At 41.5% G+C, this 15,714-nt stretch overlaps 1 protein-coding gene across 13 annotated transcripts in view; it reads left to right on the forward strand.

The window, feature by feature from the left end:
* ACC (acetyl-CoA carboxylase) overlaps positions 1-15,714 on the forward strand; it is a 35,116-nt gene that overhangs the window by 14,157 nt on the left and 5,245 nt on the right. For 5 of the 13 annotated variants that reach the window (XM_022805400.2, XM_022805399.2, XM_022805394.2 and 2 more), the window contains exons 3-10: positions 3,978-4,163; positions 9,605-9,897; positions 10,208-10,585; positions 10,976-11,816; positions 11,952-13,160; positions 13,346-13,996; positions 14,549-14,578; positions 15,254-15,429. In XM_022805400.2, coding sequence (XP_022661135.1) covers positions 3,978-4,163; positions 9,605-9,897; positions 10,208-10,585; positions 10,976-11,816; positions 11,952-13,160; positions 13,346-13,996; positions 14,549-14,578; positions 15,254-15,429 — 3,764 coding nt within the window. Of the gene's footprint in view, positions 1-1,737; positions 1,872-3,977; positions 4,164-5,532; positions 5,914-6,403; positions 6,423-6,563; positions 9,174-9,604; positions 9,898-10,207; positions 10,586-10,975; positions 11,817-11,951; positions 13,161-13,345; positions 13,997-14,548; positions 14,579-15,253; positions 15,430-15,714 lie in introns of those variants that run through there. The other 8 variants (XM_022805402.2, XM_022805396.2, XM_086987811.1 and 5 more) reach the window with 8 other exon arrangements.

Consider the following 15,714-nt stretch of genomic DNA (forward strand, 5'->3'; position numbering starts at 1 on the left):
AATGCAAGAGCTCGAGACAGCGAATAAGTCTGAAGACTATAAAAAAAACGCAGAAGGCCTAACCATTGGAAAAGTACCTAAAAGGCTAACCGGTGTATCGTCTATAGGCGACCCAATTCGCAATCAATAATTAGATCTTCAATACGGCGATATATATATATATATATATATATATATATATATATATATATATATATATATATACACACATTTTTTTTTACACTAGGTACAAAAAAATGGCATCTTGAATCATTTTGATAAATTTGAGTTCTTTAAGTCCAAACTCTATTGTGGACAAACCGGTTTGCCCCTTAGAAAATATCCTCCGATTTTTCAAAAGTTGCATGAATAGTGACAATGATGTACACCCTCGATTTCAGAAAAAAAGAGAAGTTTAATCTCGGTGGGGATTTGTCTCACATTAACACATTAGGTAATAGCTGGCCTTTGCTCCTAGAACCCACAAGTTTTTTGCCACGATGAGCTTGTTTTAGATGGAATTGGCTTCTTCTAATACAAGAACAGAGAATAGACGCACGTCCACTACGTTAAACAGCCACTAAAGCGTGTTTGAATTTTAATGCCCCGCTCTGTATATATAAATGAAAGCAATAAACAATGTGGGTCGAGAGATCAGTAATGTTAACGATAAAGAAATTATATTTCATTTACGGTGATTATTGCGTGACATTAATAGTGAAGTATCCGCATACACATAATGTAGCAATTTAACAAATTTTGGGTTAGCTGAAAATCATAGCAGAAATATTTTAAAATTGACATATTAGGTCGTTTACTCTTGGTACAATTGACTCTAACAATTCTGTCGAGTCTTAGGTCTCGCTTAAGAATCAGGTCTTGGTAGTTGGGTCTATTTTGGTGCGAGCAAAAATGCCTATCTTGAGAACAAAGCGCGAATCATTACCGTTGCTACCACGAAAAAAAACACCTTGAAGCTGTTGCGAATTCCTTTAGAAGCTAGCATACATACAAAATTTTAATATTGTAAGAAAAAAAGGACCGCCAGCTTTATACTGGTAAGCAAGCTTAGTTGAAAATTTCCGTTTCTTTATATCACTGCCTCTATGAATGTGGACAGATTGCTCGAAACAAAAACGTAATCATGTAAGCAATTCTCTATTCTGAAAGGCGGGCGCAATGCAGATATCCTAGTTTATTAGATTATATATTCTTTATTTAAACCAGGTATTGCTCGGGACCGCATGTATATTTTAGTATTTGATTGGTTAATTTCAGTGGCTGTATTGCCATTTACGCAAACTCAACGAGATGCTGCCAAACTCAGTGACCGTAGCCTAAATGCAAATACTATGCCGATGTCAGGGGGTTCGCATGGGGGCTGCCCGTTTCATCTAAAAATTTACCGAGGTAGCGTTTTATTTTGTGTTTTACATTGTCCGTTTGTATCCAATAGACGAATTCTAATACTTTATTGGTTATTGTACGTTGTCTGTTGTTCACTAAAGAATTATTCTGTAAAAAGAGAAGTCTACAAGCGTCTTTCTCCGTTTTGTAGTTATAGTCAAACGATCTTCCCGAGTGAAGTCCGAATATCGGTTGATGGTTTCGGCGAGGAATGTCCTGAAGCCGAACTAATCACTGTCGATGGACAACAACGATGTTAGATTATGTTTCGCACTGTAGAGCCTTTACGCCCATATGTGATAATTAATTGGCTATTACGCTGCCGTCATCATGAAGTTCGTCATTGACTAAAAGCGGGTCCGCGGCATGAACGAGCACCAATGTCGAATGTTAGTGTGTGTTAATATTATTTCCTGCCGTCGTCGAAGTCTGTATTCAGTGGAGAGAATTTCAATTCACGATCGAACTTCATCTAAACTAGCATGGTACGCGATAGCACAGCAGAGCTTCGTAAGCGTAAAAAAAGTTCCTAAAAAGTGAAATGTACGTCAAAACACGTACTAAAAAATCTGTATAGAAAAGTAAAGCTATCGATTTTTATATTTTTGACCTTTTGATCACATGTTTGCGAACAAGATCTTCTATTATTTGATCGTCTTAATGGCTTCTATGTGGTAATTGCTTTAGATAAATTGCTTGCATGTGAAATTAATTTAATAAAACTAAAGAAATATAACCGTTTTAGGCGTAAGACTTAACTATTGTCGTTATTGCATTGGTTTCTGCATGTGGGTTGGGTTGTTGAGTTTATCTACTCGCGATTTTTCCGCTATGTCGGATCATACAAACGTGACCACTATAGTAGAAATCGTCTATCACAAGGTTTGGCAGCAGAGAACAAAAAAAAGCTTGCAAACTTCGCCAGCACTTACACGCGTACAAACGTTGCTGACGAACTTATCCCATTTAAAATCAGGGTATACCCGTCCGCATTTAGATGTCAAGCGGTCAAAAAGTGGTTTGCAATACCCCAGTCGCTTTTATTCTTCGGCCGTAACCTTTCCTTAGAAAGGAGACTTTCCGGTGAATCTGGGCATGCTATACCAGTCTTTTTTTCTCTATGACGCAATTCTAGTTCGCGTGCCCGCCCTTCTTTCCTTCACTTGAATCTATGCCGTAGGGATCGCTTAGTTAGAGTCAAGACGTATTCTGCTAGCGCGAGTGCTTTCATTGTTAGCAGCAGTTTCCGTAGGAAGATACGATGACACGCAGGGGGCACAGGCTTTACGTGGACAGTGTCTGGTAGCACTAATGGTTCGAATGTTACACGTGCTGTTCATGGCCATGGGTTTTCTAGCATGACTAGCTGTTGCCATCTAGACTAGGTTCAGAAAAATGTCTTTGAAAAAATCTGTGCTAAAACAGCCCTGCTCGAAAAAAGGTACGCCGTCGGTCCTGTTACGTATTCAACTGGGGAACTAGGTTACTAGTAAAACAGGTTCGAATTGCAGTGCAATATTTACCAGTTATGCCATCACCATCATTATCGTTTCCTTTTTAATTAATTTATTGTTCATTTATTGCTCGCTTTACTTGTCGAAATTCGTATTGGGGCGTGCGAAGTAAAATAGCCCCAAAACGTACAAGAAAAAAAGATGAAGGATTTTTTTTAAAAAAGACTGAAGACGCTGGTAATTCCGGATTATGCAGACGTTAAGCCCGTGTTATATCATTGCCGATGCTCGTTGTGATTTATATGACTCGTAATTGCAGGGTCCAATTGAACATGGCAGAACAAAACCATGTTCTTGTAATAGAAAAGAAAACCTAGCGCCGTTGTTGTGTGCTTGTCGCGCGCTTGTCTTTCTCGCTTCTATCAGATAGTGACTATAGGATGACTTTATGATAGCTTAGGATAAAGTTCCACTGACCTCTGGCCAAGGGCCCAGAGATGTTAATTTCAAACCCTTTTCATTGTTGGTTCCTGGTACCGTTCTATGCAAGTGCTCTGATAGGCATTCTCACCCACCACAGCCTGACCTACCTGGAGAACCTAGACTGAACTAGACGAGATCACCGTTGGGTAGGGTTACAGCCAGTAGGTTGGGTAGGGACAGTTAACTTTTAATGGTGTTGCGTAAACGAATCTGAATTTGTATTCAACTGCAAACGATAATAAATGTCGTGTAATGAATAAACCCATATAAATTCGCTTTATTTTTATTACAACTCCCTTATGATTGGATTTTTCTTCGGCTGGCACTTATTGGTATGAGAGAGTTTACCTAGTTGCTTTGTATGTCTCTCCTAAAATAATAGACCTGAATAGAATCAACGCTATTGCTATAGATTGAAACCTTAATTAGACGGATGCAAGCAAAGATGCAACAAAAAATTGCGCTCTTTGTTTAACAGTCGTACGCGGGAACGTGTAGTTTAAAAAAACAAACCAGTAGGTATGCGCTATAATAATAGTAAATAAATAGTAAATCGTCTGTTCTGGATACCCGTAAATAAGACCTTTTTCTGTATGGATAGCTGTTGTGTAACACTGTGTATCTGTTTGATCTACGTTCTTGTCGCTGCCTCAGTAGTGAGAGCTTCGAAAACGGGGATAGTGAACGCACCGCAACCTTCACCTTGGACATCAGCGACGACGAGAACGGTTCGGCGGAGAACTCTCTCACGGCGACGAATTCAGTTGATCAGAACTCAACCCTGTCCGTAGACTCGATGAAAATGAAATTTGGTGGAAGCAACTCTAAAAGACATTTCAGGTTTGTCTATTTGCGTGTCGTCGATAAACTGCTTGATCGTTTCTTTAAATACAAAATATTCTTCTGCGCAGGATACGCATATAAGTAGAAAAAAAAAATCAGATTACTGGTCACAACAACGCCAACAAAACAACGTTCGATTGTAAAAGAAAGGTGAGAACTGGCAGTTAGTCCTCTACAATTTCGATAGATTCGATAACAATTCGAATGTGGAATGGACTCTAGATTGATATTGTCCTTTGTCGACATGTCTCAAGGCTGTCCGTTTTTTCAGCGCTAGCTGAACCAGCGTCCAAAGGCTCTATTACAAAGGCTCATTCAACTAAGTGACAGCTACATCAGTGGCAATTTTTCTATAAAGATATCTCTATAAGCATTTGAGTTAGACCGTAAAAAAATTATCACCTAATAACGCTGATGCAGCTGTTGTGGCAGGGCACGATACAGATTGCGTTGGATGAATCTATGTAACTATGTTATGGATTTATCTCGATCACGTCCTGTAGGGTAAGACTTTTTCAATAGCTTAAGCGAATCTTTTCGACCATATTTTCGTTTCGCTTTCTGTTCAGCTCGTTGAACTATTTAGCCGTTGTTGTAAACCTGTGACAATACACAAAAACGCACGGTCGACTACATACACATGTGCATTTAGCCGGGATACTAATTAAGATTACAAGGATTATCAAGGGTTTTGCCATGATAATGATGTTCGTGCTATGAGTGATAAGATTTGCGCCGAACGGCGCTAGGTACCATGTGAAGCTTCACCGATCGAGATCCTAGTCTAAAGTGTAGTACCGCCAAAAAGTTGAACGCATAGGTGCAAGAGACGGTTTAGCTCCAAACGGCGACCAATATGAATATCACCAGACACATGTTGTTTTGCTCATCTATGCACCGGTTTCTGGATGATGGCGCTGTCGTTGCAACGCCGTTTATCAAAAATAGAACCGCATCGAGCTGGATCTCGTTGAACTTTCGATAAAGTCTTAGTCCTTGTGTGACTTCTGTGTATGTTTACGAAAGCTCGTGTGGGTGCGGGTGTATTTATGCCTGTTCCTGCTTATAATTGATTCTGTTCTTGTCACTTCTCATCATCTTCACTTAATAAACTTCACCTGCAGGATATTTAAAGTAAATGACCACTAGAATGAGAGCAAGTCTGGAATCGAGAGTGTCAGCTCATTTCGTGCGTTGTCACACGCATCACAGCAGCCCTAACGACATTATGGGGAATGACCGGAAGCTAATTTCGCGCTCGAGGTGTCCTTTCCCATCGTTCCTGTAAGAGAGTGCTCTTTTCCGGTGAGCGCGTGTGCCTCGCCTTGAGCTGCTAGGGAAATGCGCTTTAAATGGCCGCTGCTAACAGTGCTTGCTCACATCATTGTGGAGCGTCTTAATATTTACGCAGCGCATAAGTCCTGCTCGTCAATGGCTGTAGGGTAGAGAACACGCTCCATGGGACACTATCACCCTCTGCTGTTGCTGACGCCAGTTTGAATAGTGGAGTCTGCGGTAGCGACTGGACGCTGCTAGTTGTTGAATCGTCAGCGAGGGAACAGCATGCGGCCAAAGTAGGAATTGATGTTACCGTATTGTCTTGCCTTAAATTGTGTTATTGTTTAACTCGATGTGCTCATACTTGAAAGTCATCAAGCTTCTCATGCGTGATTTGTCGATAATATATAGCTGACACCTTTGGATGCGTGGTTTTCATGGTCCTGCAAAATGGAAAGGTGTGCAAACTGTGCGTCTAACACGGGCGGATACGGATCTGTTCTTAATCACTTATGTATTATTTAGAGCTGTTTTTTTTTTGAGTGTTTTTCAATCACGTTATGTACACATAACTCTCCTAAGGACTAAATCATCTAAAGCAAAAGCTAAGCTTCGAAGACTAATCAGCAATCTCTTGAGAGGAAATTAATCTTTACCGTTGCTGCCCAGATTTCTGTTAATGAAAAGCTCACCATCGGCGTAAATAGCAAACTTCAGAAATGCTTGCTGTTTGATTTCGAAGTAGAAAGACATGCTGTATAGAAAATGTTTTACTAAGGTGTCTAAATTGCAAAGCCCATTGCAATATTTGTGTTATTATTTGCGGCTTTTCTTAAAGATATACATCTTTGAGCTTTTCTTCAATTTATCTGTTATTTGTAGAAGTCAACACCGTACAAATATGTTATCGACCATAACGCCTGGTCGCCTGACCTATGTATAGATACATCCGCTTTACGAATGAGCGCCTTTTCGGCGGTAAGTTGCTTTAAATGGCGCGTTTTATTAGCGGTGCAACTACTTCGTAACTTTATCCGATATGGTGGATTGTTTTTAATACCGCAATATTTGTGTTTTTTTTTTATAGATATCTCGGCGCTTATGGGAATTATCCTCTATGAAGCTATTTTTCTATATTATCACTTTGATATTACCGTTAACATAATAAAATTTTAGCGTTTAAATACCCTAAATGAATAACAACTTTTGTTTAATAATGTTAAATTTTGCAGAAACAATTTCCATAACGCAGTTTACTTCGGCCTTCGGTTTATCACATACCCCACTGGCCTTCCCCGAGGGTCGATTACCTTTGCCAATTTAGCATCAATAGTAGAAGCAGCAGCAACGGTGAACGTTCTTTGACGATTATGACCAGTAGATATATTGGTGATGTTTATTAGTTAGAATAGTACCCAATCTCTATTATCACTGATAGAGTAGAATGGTACCACCACTTCATCACAGGATAAAGTCTCGGAATAGTTTATATTCAAACTTATTCTATCACCAATTAATTCCTTTAATTGAACCCTGTTGTTAACCAGAGTTCAACGAAAGTAAAACCGTTCTTAAATAATAAAAAAACAAAACGTCTCTTTAGGAATATAGAGTAAGAGAGAGGTATAAATTTAAAAAAGATTCTTGAAATAAAAATGAATCTCTGCGTCCATAGGGTTTCCGCACCTCTCCTATAGTAACCCTTTGCCATGAAGAGACCTCGTAGAGTCTCTAACAGAGCTACCTCAGCGTCATAATACGATTACTGGTTGTCGAGCATCACTCGCAGGTCTGCAGTAGTCTGATAGTAAAAAATCTCTCGACATTTCGTGTCAAGCTCTGTTTCTCTCGTCGAGAGGTACTGTCGTTGTAGCAGCTGTTGCAGGGTCAGTCAGTTCTCTTATGGGCAGTCTCCTCTCCGATCACACCATGGGCCTATTTTCCTTCTCAACCTCGCGTGACACCAGCGGCAACTACGGCTGCGACCAAAAGCGCCACCTGGGTTTGGTGACCAGCTGAGTCCTGACATGTACTGAGACGACGCTGCTGCAACGGCGGGCGATGGCGCCCCCAGTACCCATCATAACCAACGGAGTCTGAGCTTCTTACAAGTAACTTCAACGTTCAAAGAACGATCTTATTGCGCATGATCACTTAATACGCACAAAAACAAGGATTAGTAGACAAAGCTGCAGTGAGTCCATCAGTGAGAGGTACTTAAAGCCCAAGTCAAGTTTATTTTACTTGCCATAAGGACCCGCTTAGTAACAGGTCAAATGCAGATTCGATAGCGGACAACAAAGCAACCGAAAAACTGCCTAACCACAAGGATTATTTTAGTGCAGGGATTTTCTCATGGTGGAAGACGGATAAGGATTCATCGATTCGTCCCTACGTCCGTTTTAAAGATGGAAGAAAATGCCTTTAGTGGAAAAATCGTTGACCGCATTGGCGTCCGCCTGCCTGCTGCTTAGCTCTTACTGATCGTTGAACGCGGGGCTTCAAGCCGCAGAAGATCTAGCAATGCTTTCCGTGCCGCTTCAATAGCGGGTTTCTTGCTCTTGGTTGAATCTAACCTTTTTAGCAACGAAAAATATTTCAAGTAGGAAAATGTTAATACGTCCTAGTACACCGACACTGAACTGTTATAAGGAGCTATGTATACGATGAAATTGTCGCCGCATTGGTTGAGCTAACTTTCTAGCTAGCCAGGCCACCATACGTGTGGCATATGTACCTTGCACTAACTTCTCTTCCGATTGCAAGTTCTACTGGGTGCCCCGATGCCAGTAAAAGACAATGAGCATAACCATATATTTTTCATCTGTCTGTCGACTGGCCCGACAGTACTATACGAACTGTGTTTTATCTGCCGTTCTCACGAACTTATGTATTCGTGCTTGTGAAGCAGAGTGGAATGGTCAGTGACAAGAAAAAACAACAAACAGAAGTGTTATGAAGTAGAACCGTATTAGTGCAAACAACAAAGATTACATAAGAGACGTCTTACCTGGCTGCTGTCGCCGGGCCACCACTATCGGATTCGCTGCGCGTACTTCTACCGATTTGGTGTTATACGAATGTTTTTATCTAAAACCATTCTTACACGCTATCGTTGTTATTCATCTGTACTTTCTGAGTCAGGCGACCGTTACATTCTTGACACGGTCTTCTTTACCCTTTGCAGAATAGCAACCGGCTGGTAGATCAGTGTTCCCACTATCATCAGAAGCAAAAGTGACTATTTCCGTCGTGTTTTGGGAAAAAAAACTATTGTCTTGTGGGGGCAGGCGGTCATTTTCGTGGAATATTGACTACTATAATACAAAAAACGAGCATCTGATTAGTTCGTGAGCCAAGCCTTCTCGCTGATTATGTTCATTCCAGCGGAGCGAGACTGACTTGCAGGCGAGGATGCTTGGAAGAAAATGATGAAAAACTGTATAGCGTTATTGTGAAGATAGCTTCAACGACAGAATTGTGTGGATTTGATCCTTAGGGATAGATCCAACGCGTATCTATCGCATGATATCAAGATACGGTTACGAAAATACCACTGTGTTTGTTGCTCTTGATAAATCTGTAAGGAAATTATATAAAATGTTCATCGATATTTCTACTCAAAGAATCAAATGAACAGAGAAGATAGTAGAGAGCGAAATATCGTCCGCTTTTTTTTACGCGCATGGCGCCTGTTAGGGGTGCCCCGAACAACTGCAACTGCAATGGGTATTTGATCCTTTTATGTGTAATAGCTTGCTGTGCAGGTAGTGGATAAAAGTAGTCTTCTAGGTCGTAGAAATGGCAATGCATATTTATTTTACGAGTCCAGAATTAACAGTAGTTACACAATTGTATTTCGACGACCGCCATAGGTAATGGTGCAAATATGCATACACAGCATACTACAGATACCCTCGTGCATAAAGACGAAAATTAAGAACGTAAAACAATTACTTCCAAACAAATAAGCTAACGTTCTTGTACAACAGTTCGTATTCCTTTTAGCTGGCTCGTTCACTGAATCGGTAAGGCCTTACGTGTTAAACAAACATTAAACGTGTGCACTAATTTTTTTTTACAATTTATCGAAAGCTTTTAATACCTAATTCTTTTTTTGCGTTGTGCTTCTCTGTGACTATTCAATTTAATGCATCTAGGCAGTCAATGTCTGGAGTGCACCTGAGCGCCCAGGACGCGGAATCCAAAGGAAATGTCCTTAGCGGCAGCGGTCCCGCAGGAGGCAAGGATTTCATTCTAGCATCGCCGGAGCAGTTCGTCACCCGCTTTGGCGGTAACCATGTGATAAATAATGTACTCATTGCAAACAATGGTATCGCGGCCGTGAAATGTATGCGTTCAATTCGACGATGGTCTTACGAAATGTTTACCAACGACCGGGCAATCCGCTTCGTTGTAATGGTTACACCGGAGGACCTCGCCGCAAATTCTGGTACGTTCTTGATTTATGCGGTCTAATCGGCTTGCTTATATGGCGCATGTCAGATCTAGTTTTTCTAGGCGGTATTAATTGAAATGCTTTATTGCTTCATTGAAAATGGGTGGTACAGGAAATAGCTTCGAGCAAACTCAGCTTTTTCGAGTGGGAACAGTTCCAAGTTTTACGTGTCCTTGATAATGACAGTAGAACAATAGATAATAGAACGAACCAACAGGTACCGGACCTAACGAATGTGGAAAGCAGACGTTTTTCATCTAACGTCTTTCCTTACCGCTTGCCATGTTGATGTGATGCGTGACAGAGTACATAAAGCTGGCCGACCACTGTGTCCCCGTGCCGGGCGGCTCGAATAATAACAACTACGCCAACGTTGATCTTATCCTGGACATCGCCAAGAGTGTCGGCGCTCAGGCAGTGTGGGCCGGATGGGGTCACGCATCCGAAAATCCTCGTCTACCCGAACTGTTGGCGAAAAACGGCATTGTGTTCATGGGACCACCGGAAAAAGCTATGTGGGCACTGGGTGACAAGATTGCCTCGAGTATCGTTGCTCAGACAGCAGATATTCCCACACTTCCATGGAGCGGATCTGAGCTCAAGGCCGATTGGAATAAGGATGAAGGACATTCAGCGAAGAAACTGCGCATAAAGCCTGAGCTCTACAAAAAAGGCTGCATTGGTATGTGCCGTCTAAGATACTTTTTGATGAATGCATTAAATAGCGGAAGTTGGTAGTATAATTCAATATGATTTGGAATTACAGAACAATAAGTAATCTATAAAAAATGTCCTCTTCTCTACGCAGTTCCTAAATTTTGTTAGTATTCAGTTTTCTATCCCAATAAAAAACGATTCCAAGTTCCGTCTCAGAACGGATAAGGATAACTGACAAAGAGGTTTTGTCTACTTTTCGAAATTGTTTTCGATAATCATAATCTAAACAAGGTAATTCACTTTGCAGAATATACAAATCGAGTGTTTCAAATAGTTACTTGAGCTGATATTTAATATTAAATTAACTGTGATTACCTTTTGATCTTTACGATTGCTCACTGAATTCTGTTTACAGGCAACGTGGACGCTGGTCTCGAAGCTGCTCAAAAAATCGGATTCCCTATAATGATCAAAGCTTCAGAGGGTGGTGGAGGAAAAGGCATCCGTAAATGTGAATGCGTGGACGACTTTCCATCCTGCTTTAGACAGGTGCAAAGTGAAGTTCCGGGATCACCAATCTTCATCATGAAGCTAGCCACCAACGCGAGACACCTTGAGGTACAGCTGCTGGCCGATAACTATGGCAATGCGATCTCGCTCTTTGGTCGAGATTGCTCTATTCAGCGGCGTCACCAGAAGATCATTGAAGAGGCGCCTTGTGTTATTGCGCAGGATAAAGTGTTTGACCAAATGGAGAAGGCTGCCGTCCGATTAGCGAAGATGGTCGGCTACGTTTCAGCCGGTACTGTTGAATACTTGTACAATGAAGATGGCAAATTCTATTTCCTTGAGTTAAATCCGCGATTGCAAGTCGAGCATCCATGTACAGAAATGATCAGTGATGTGAATCTGCCAGCGTGTCAGCTACAAATTGCAATGGGCATTCCGTTATATCGTTGTAAAGATATCCGCTTGCTGTACGGAGAAAATCCATATGGGTCATCCGTTATCGACTTTGATGCGCCCCAGCACAAGCCGCTTCCTTGGGGCCACGTGATTGCAGCCCGAATCACTTCCGAAAATCCAGACGAAGGATTCAAACCTTCGGCCGGGGGTTTGCAGGAACTCAACTTCCGAAGTAATAAAAATGTCTGGGGATATTTCTCGGTAGGCGCCTCGGGCGGACTGCACGAATTCGCTGACTCTCAGTTCGGTCACTGCTTCTCTTGGGGAGAAGATCGGGAAGAGGCTAGAGAGTAAGTATGCGAAAATTTGAAATTCTCAGACGAATCAGGCTACACACGTTCCATCATAATTTCAGTATTCAAATCAATCTCTGAAGTAGCGTTTTCAATACTTTTAATTTCAAATACATTCATTGGCATTTTCAGAAACCTGGTGGTAGCCCTTAAGGAGTTATCGATTCGGGGCGATTTTCGCACAACTGTTGAGTACCTCATCACATTGTTGGAGACGCAGGCATTCCGCGAAAACTCCTTCGACACCGGATGGCTTGATCAGATGATAGCTGAGAGGGTAAAAGCAGAAAAGCCTGATATGATGCTGTCGGTAACCTGTGGAGCCCTGCACGTTGCCTACAAAACCATCCGCGAGAATCTTGTTGGCTTCCAAACAGCCCTTGAGAAAGGGCAAATTTTGCCTATGTCAACACTCAATAATACCTATCCTGTTGATCTAGTTTGCGATCGAGTGAAATACTCAGTCGACGTATCGCAGAGTGGGCCTAACACCTATTTTCTCATAATGAATGGCACTTATCGAGAGCTGGAGGCCCACCAGTTGTCTGATGACAGACTGTTGATCAGTATTGACGGTTCGTCGTACGCGACTTATATGAAAGAGGAGGTTGACCGTTACCGAGTTGTGATCGGTAACCAGACCTGTGTATTCGAAAAGGAAAAAGACCCTTCCGTTTTGAGGTCGCCTTCTACAGGTAAGCTCTTGCAGTTCCTGGTCGAAGATGGTAGCCATGTTCTTGCCGGCCAGCCCTACGCCGAGATTGAAGTAATGAAAATGGTCATGACGCTGACTGTCGAAGAAACCGGCGTAGTGTACCTCATCAAGCGACCCGGCGCAGTGCTGGAGGCTGGGGCGGAGCTCGCTCGCCTTGAGCTCGACGACCCAACTCGTGTAAATAAGGCTCTTCCTTACCAGCAAGGGTTCCCCGATCCGAAGGAAGATCTTGGCCAGAAATTTGACAAGCTCAATCAGCAGTTTACGAGTGCCAAATACGAGCTGGAGAACATCCTCGACGGCTACGTCATTCCCGAGCCGTATTTTTCGCAGCGCGTGCAAAGCTCACTTGAGGTGTTCATGAGAACTTTACGCGATCCCCAGTTGCCCCTGATGGAATTGAAAGATATAATTTCGAGCATATCGGGCCGTATTCCCCCACAGGTCGAGAATAATATTCGTCAGCTAATGAAAATGTATGACAAAAACATCACCTCCATGCTGGCACAGTTCCCGTCACAGCAGATTGCTTCGGTTATTGATGGCTATGCAGCCACCCTGCAGAAGCGAAGTGACCGGGACGTATTCTTCCTTACCACGCAAGGAATCGTGCAACTTGTGCAAAGGTTCGATATGATTCTTTTTTTTAGATTTCGTAGTAACTTAGTTAGGTCAGGTAATGCACGCAAGGTTTAAATTTGCTCCAAATTAGATTACCGTGACCTTCTGGCATTAACTTGCGGCAAGCGCATCGGCGTAACAAACTCGCTACAAACGTTGCAATTTATCCTATACATTATGATGATTGCAGGTACCGCAACGGTATTCGAGGCCGTATGAAGCTGGTGCTCCAGGAGCTACTAGTAAAGTACCTCAGCGTTGAAGCAGACTTCCAGAATGGCCAGTATGATAAATGTGTCGCCATGCTACGAGAGAAGCATAAGGGTTCGACAAAAACTATTGTAGACAAGATTTTCTCGCACTATAACGTTCTTAAAAAGAACCATCTAATGATCAAGCTTATCGACCATCTCTGCCTACACGAGCCTGGACTCACCGACGAACTGAGCACGACGCTAAACGAGCTTACGGGTCTGAGTAAACAGGACAACGCACGAGTAGCCTTACGAGCACGTCAGGTGCTTATCGCTACACACCAGCCCAGCTACGATCTGCGCCATAATCAAATGGAGACGATCTTCCTTTCTGCGATCGATATGTACGGACATGATTTTTGTCCGGAAAACCTGCAGAAACTAATAATGTCCGAGACATCGATTTTCGACGTGCTGCAAGACTTCTTCTACCACTCGAACCATGTGGTGCGTAAAGCCGCCCTGGAGGTGTATATTCGGCGCGCGTACATCTCGTACGACCTCACATGTTTGCAGCACCTCGAGTTAGCGAGTGGTGTGTGCGCCGCACAATTTCAGTTCTTGCTGCCTAGCTCTCACCCGAATCGGTAAGTTTATGTTAAACTGTGTTAATAACAATAACCAAACTTTAATAATATTAACATACCTGCTGAGAAGGGCTGTTCTGCTGAACCGTTTCGTCTTTCTATCTGGCACATTATTTTTTACATTGTTTTTTTTTTGTAGATGCTATTGCTAATCTAAATGAAAGAACGGACGAACCTTTTTACTAACTGTACCTAACTCACGACCTAATTGACCCGCTGTTCAACAGGCAAGAGCTGTAAAGAGTGTAGGTTTCTAATAGGTATTAGAGCTTCGGTATTATATGTGTTCATAATCTCAGGTGAGTTGTGAGTAGAAAAACACGGTTTGTCCCATAGTTTTCAATTCGATTTTCCTTGGAATATCATCGTGTGTAATGTTCAGCTCCTATCTGCATTTCATGTATCGAGTAATAAAAATTTCCCCTTGAAACACCTTCTAGTTTAGTTGAAATCAGTTTGCTTTGGATTTTCAATTTTCGGTTCAAAGTAGAGTTATATTGTAGATCTTTCGTTTGAGGTTCAGTTTTCTAATACGCTCTGTGTTTCTGTTAGGCGAGCAAGCCTACCTCAAATAACGAAACGGTAAGTGCTTCGAAATGGTTCCATAATCTGCGTGCTTATAACTCCTTCAGTTTTCGAAAGAAAACTGACCAATTACTGCCCTTCGTGACTTGTGTATTTTGCTTGTGCATGTTTACACGATCCAGTGTTGGAAATATGACGAAATCCTCAGTGGGTATCGGTTAGACATTGAACTACATTTAATACATATAATCTTATAATTACCCTTGATGAAGAATAATTAACCTTGTACATATCTGCAACTACATTTTTTGTACCTCTTCGTATTCGATCAGAAAGCGATGGAACATCTTAGTGTAATAATGTACACTAATTGTTCTAAGATATATATATATATACGCACATGTATATATATGACATTACTACTAGTTCGTATATGTCCGACTGTCGGCTGATCTCTCTCACAGTAACTACATAGTAGCCATCTTTAAATAACTTATCGTTCGTGCTTATTATCATTGGTTATTGTTGAGGTTATTAGTTTGTAGAGCTTACGGATATTTCCATAAGCAAGTACTTGCACGGTAGTAGTTCTTGCTTGGAATTCTCCTCAATTGCGTTGCTATTTTTTGAAAAGGTAAATAGATTTACAGTTCCGTCACACAGCACAAGGCCAAATGCGTGACACATATTGCCTTTGTCAAATCCTAATTTCAATACTCGATTATCGTGCAGCTTATCCAGCCTCGCAGAGCAGGAAGATAAGACGGTATGGGAGGACGGGCCCATGCCTGATTTCGATTCGCAGAGAGTTGGAGTTATGGCAGCATTCAACAGCTTTGATCAATTCGTTAGCGATTTCTACAACACACTCGACCTGCTTTACTTTACGCCAGTAGCAGAATTCTCAGGTAAATTTATATATATATATATATATATAATTTATTTTTTATAAAATTCAAATATTCTTATAAAATCTTTCTAAATAAATATATATATATATATATATACTTGCTGCTGAAGTACATGTAATATATATATTTCAACAGGAAGTATGTCGTATGTGAGGATTCGAAGTGTCACATGATCAAACTTGCAATTGCTTATTCGCGAAAACACGAAAAGATGGAGAGTTCGCCTTGTGCAAGTTCGAAAAACAGGTTCAATTCAAAGTAATTCAAGTATCAAAACGCCGT

This window comes from Varroa destructor, unplaced genomic scaffold, assembly GCF_002443255.2.
Source record: "Varroa destructor unplaced genomic scaffold, Vdes_3.0 BEIS01000004.1, whole genome shotgun sequence".
Classification (NCBI taxonomy): Eukaryota; Metazoa; Arthropoda; class Arachnida; order Mesostigmata; family Varroidae; genus Varroa; species Varroa destructor.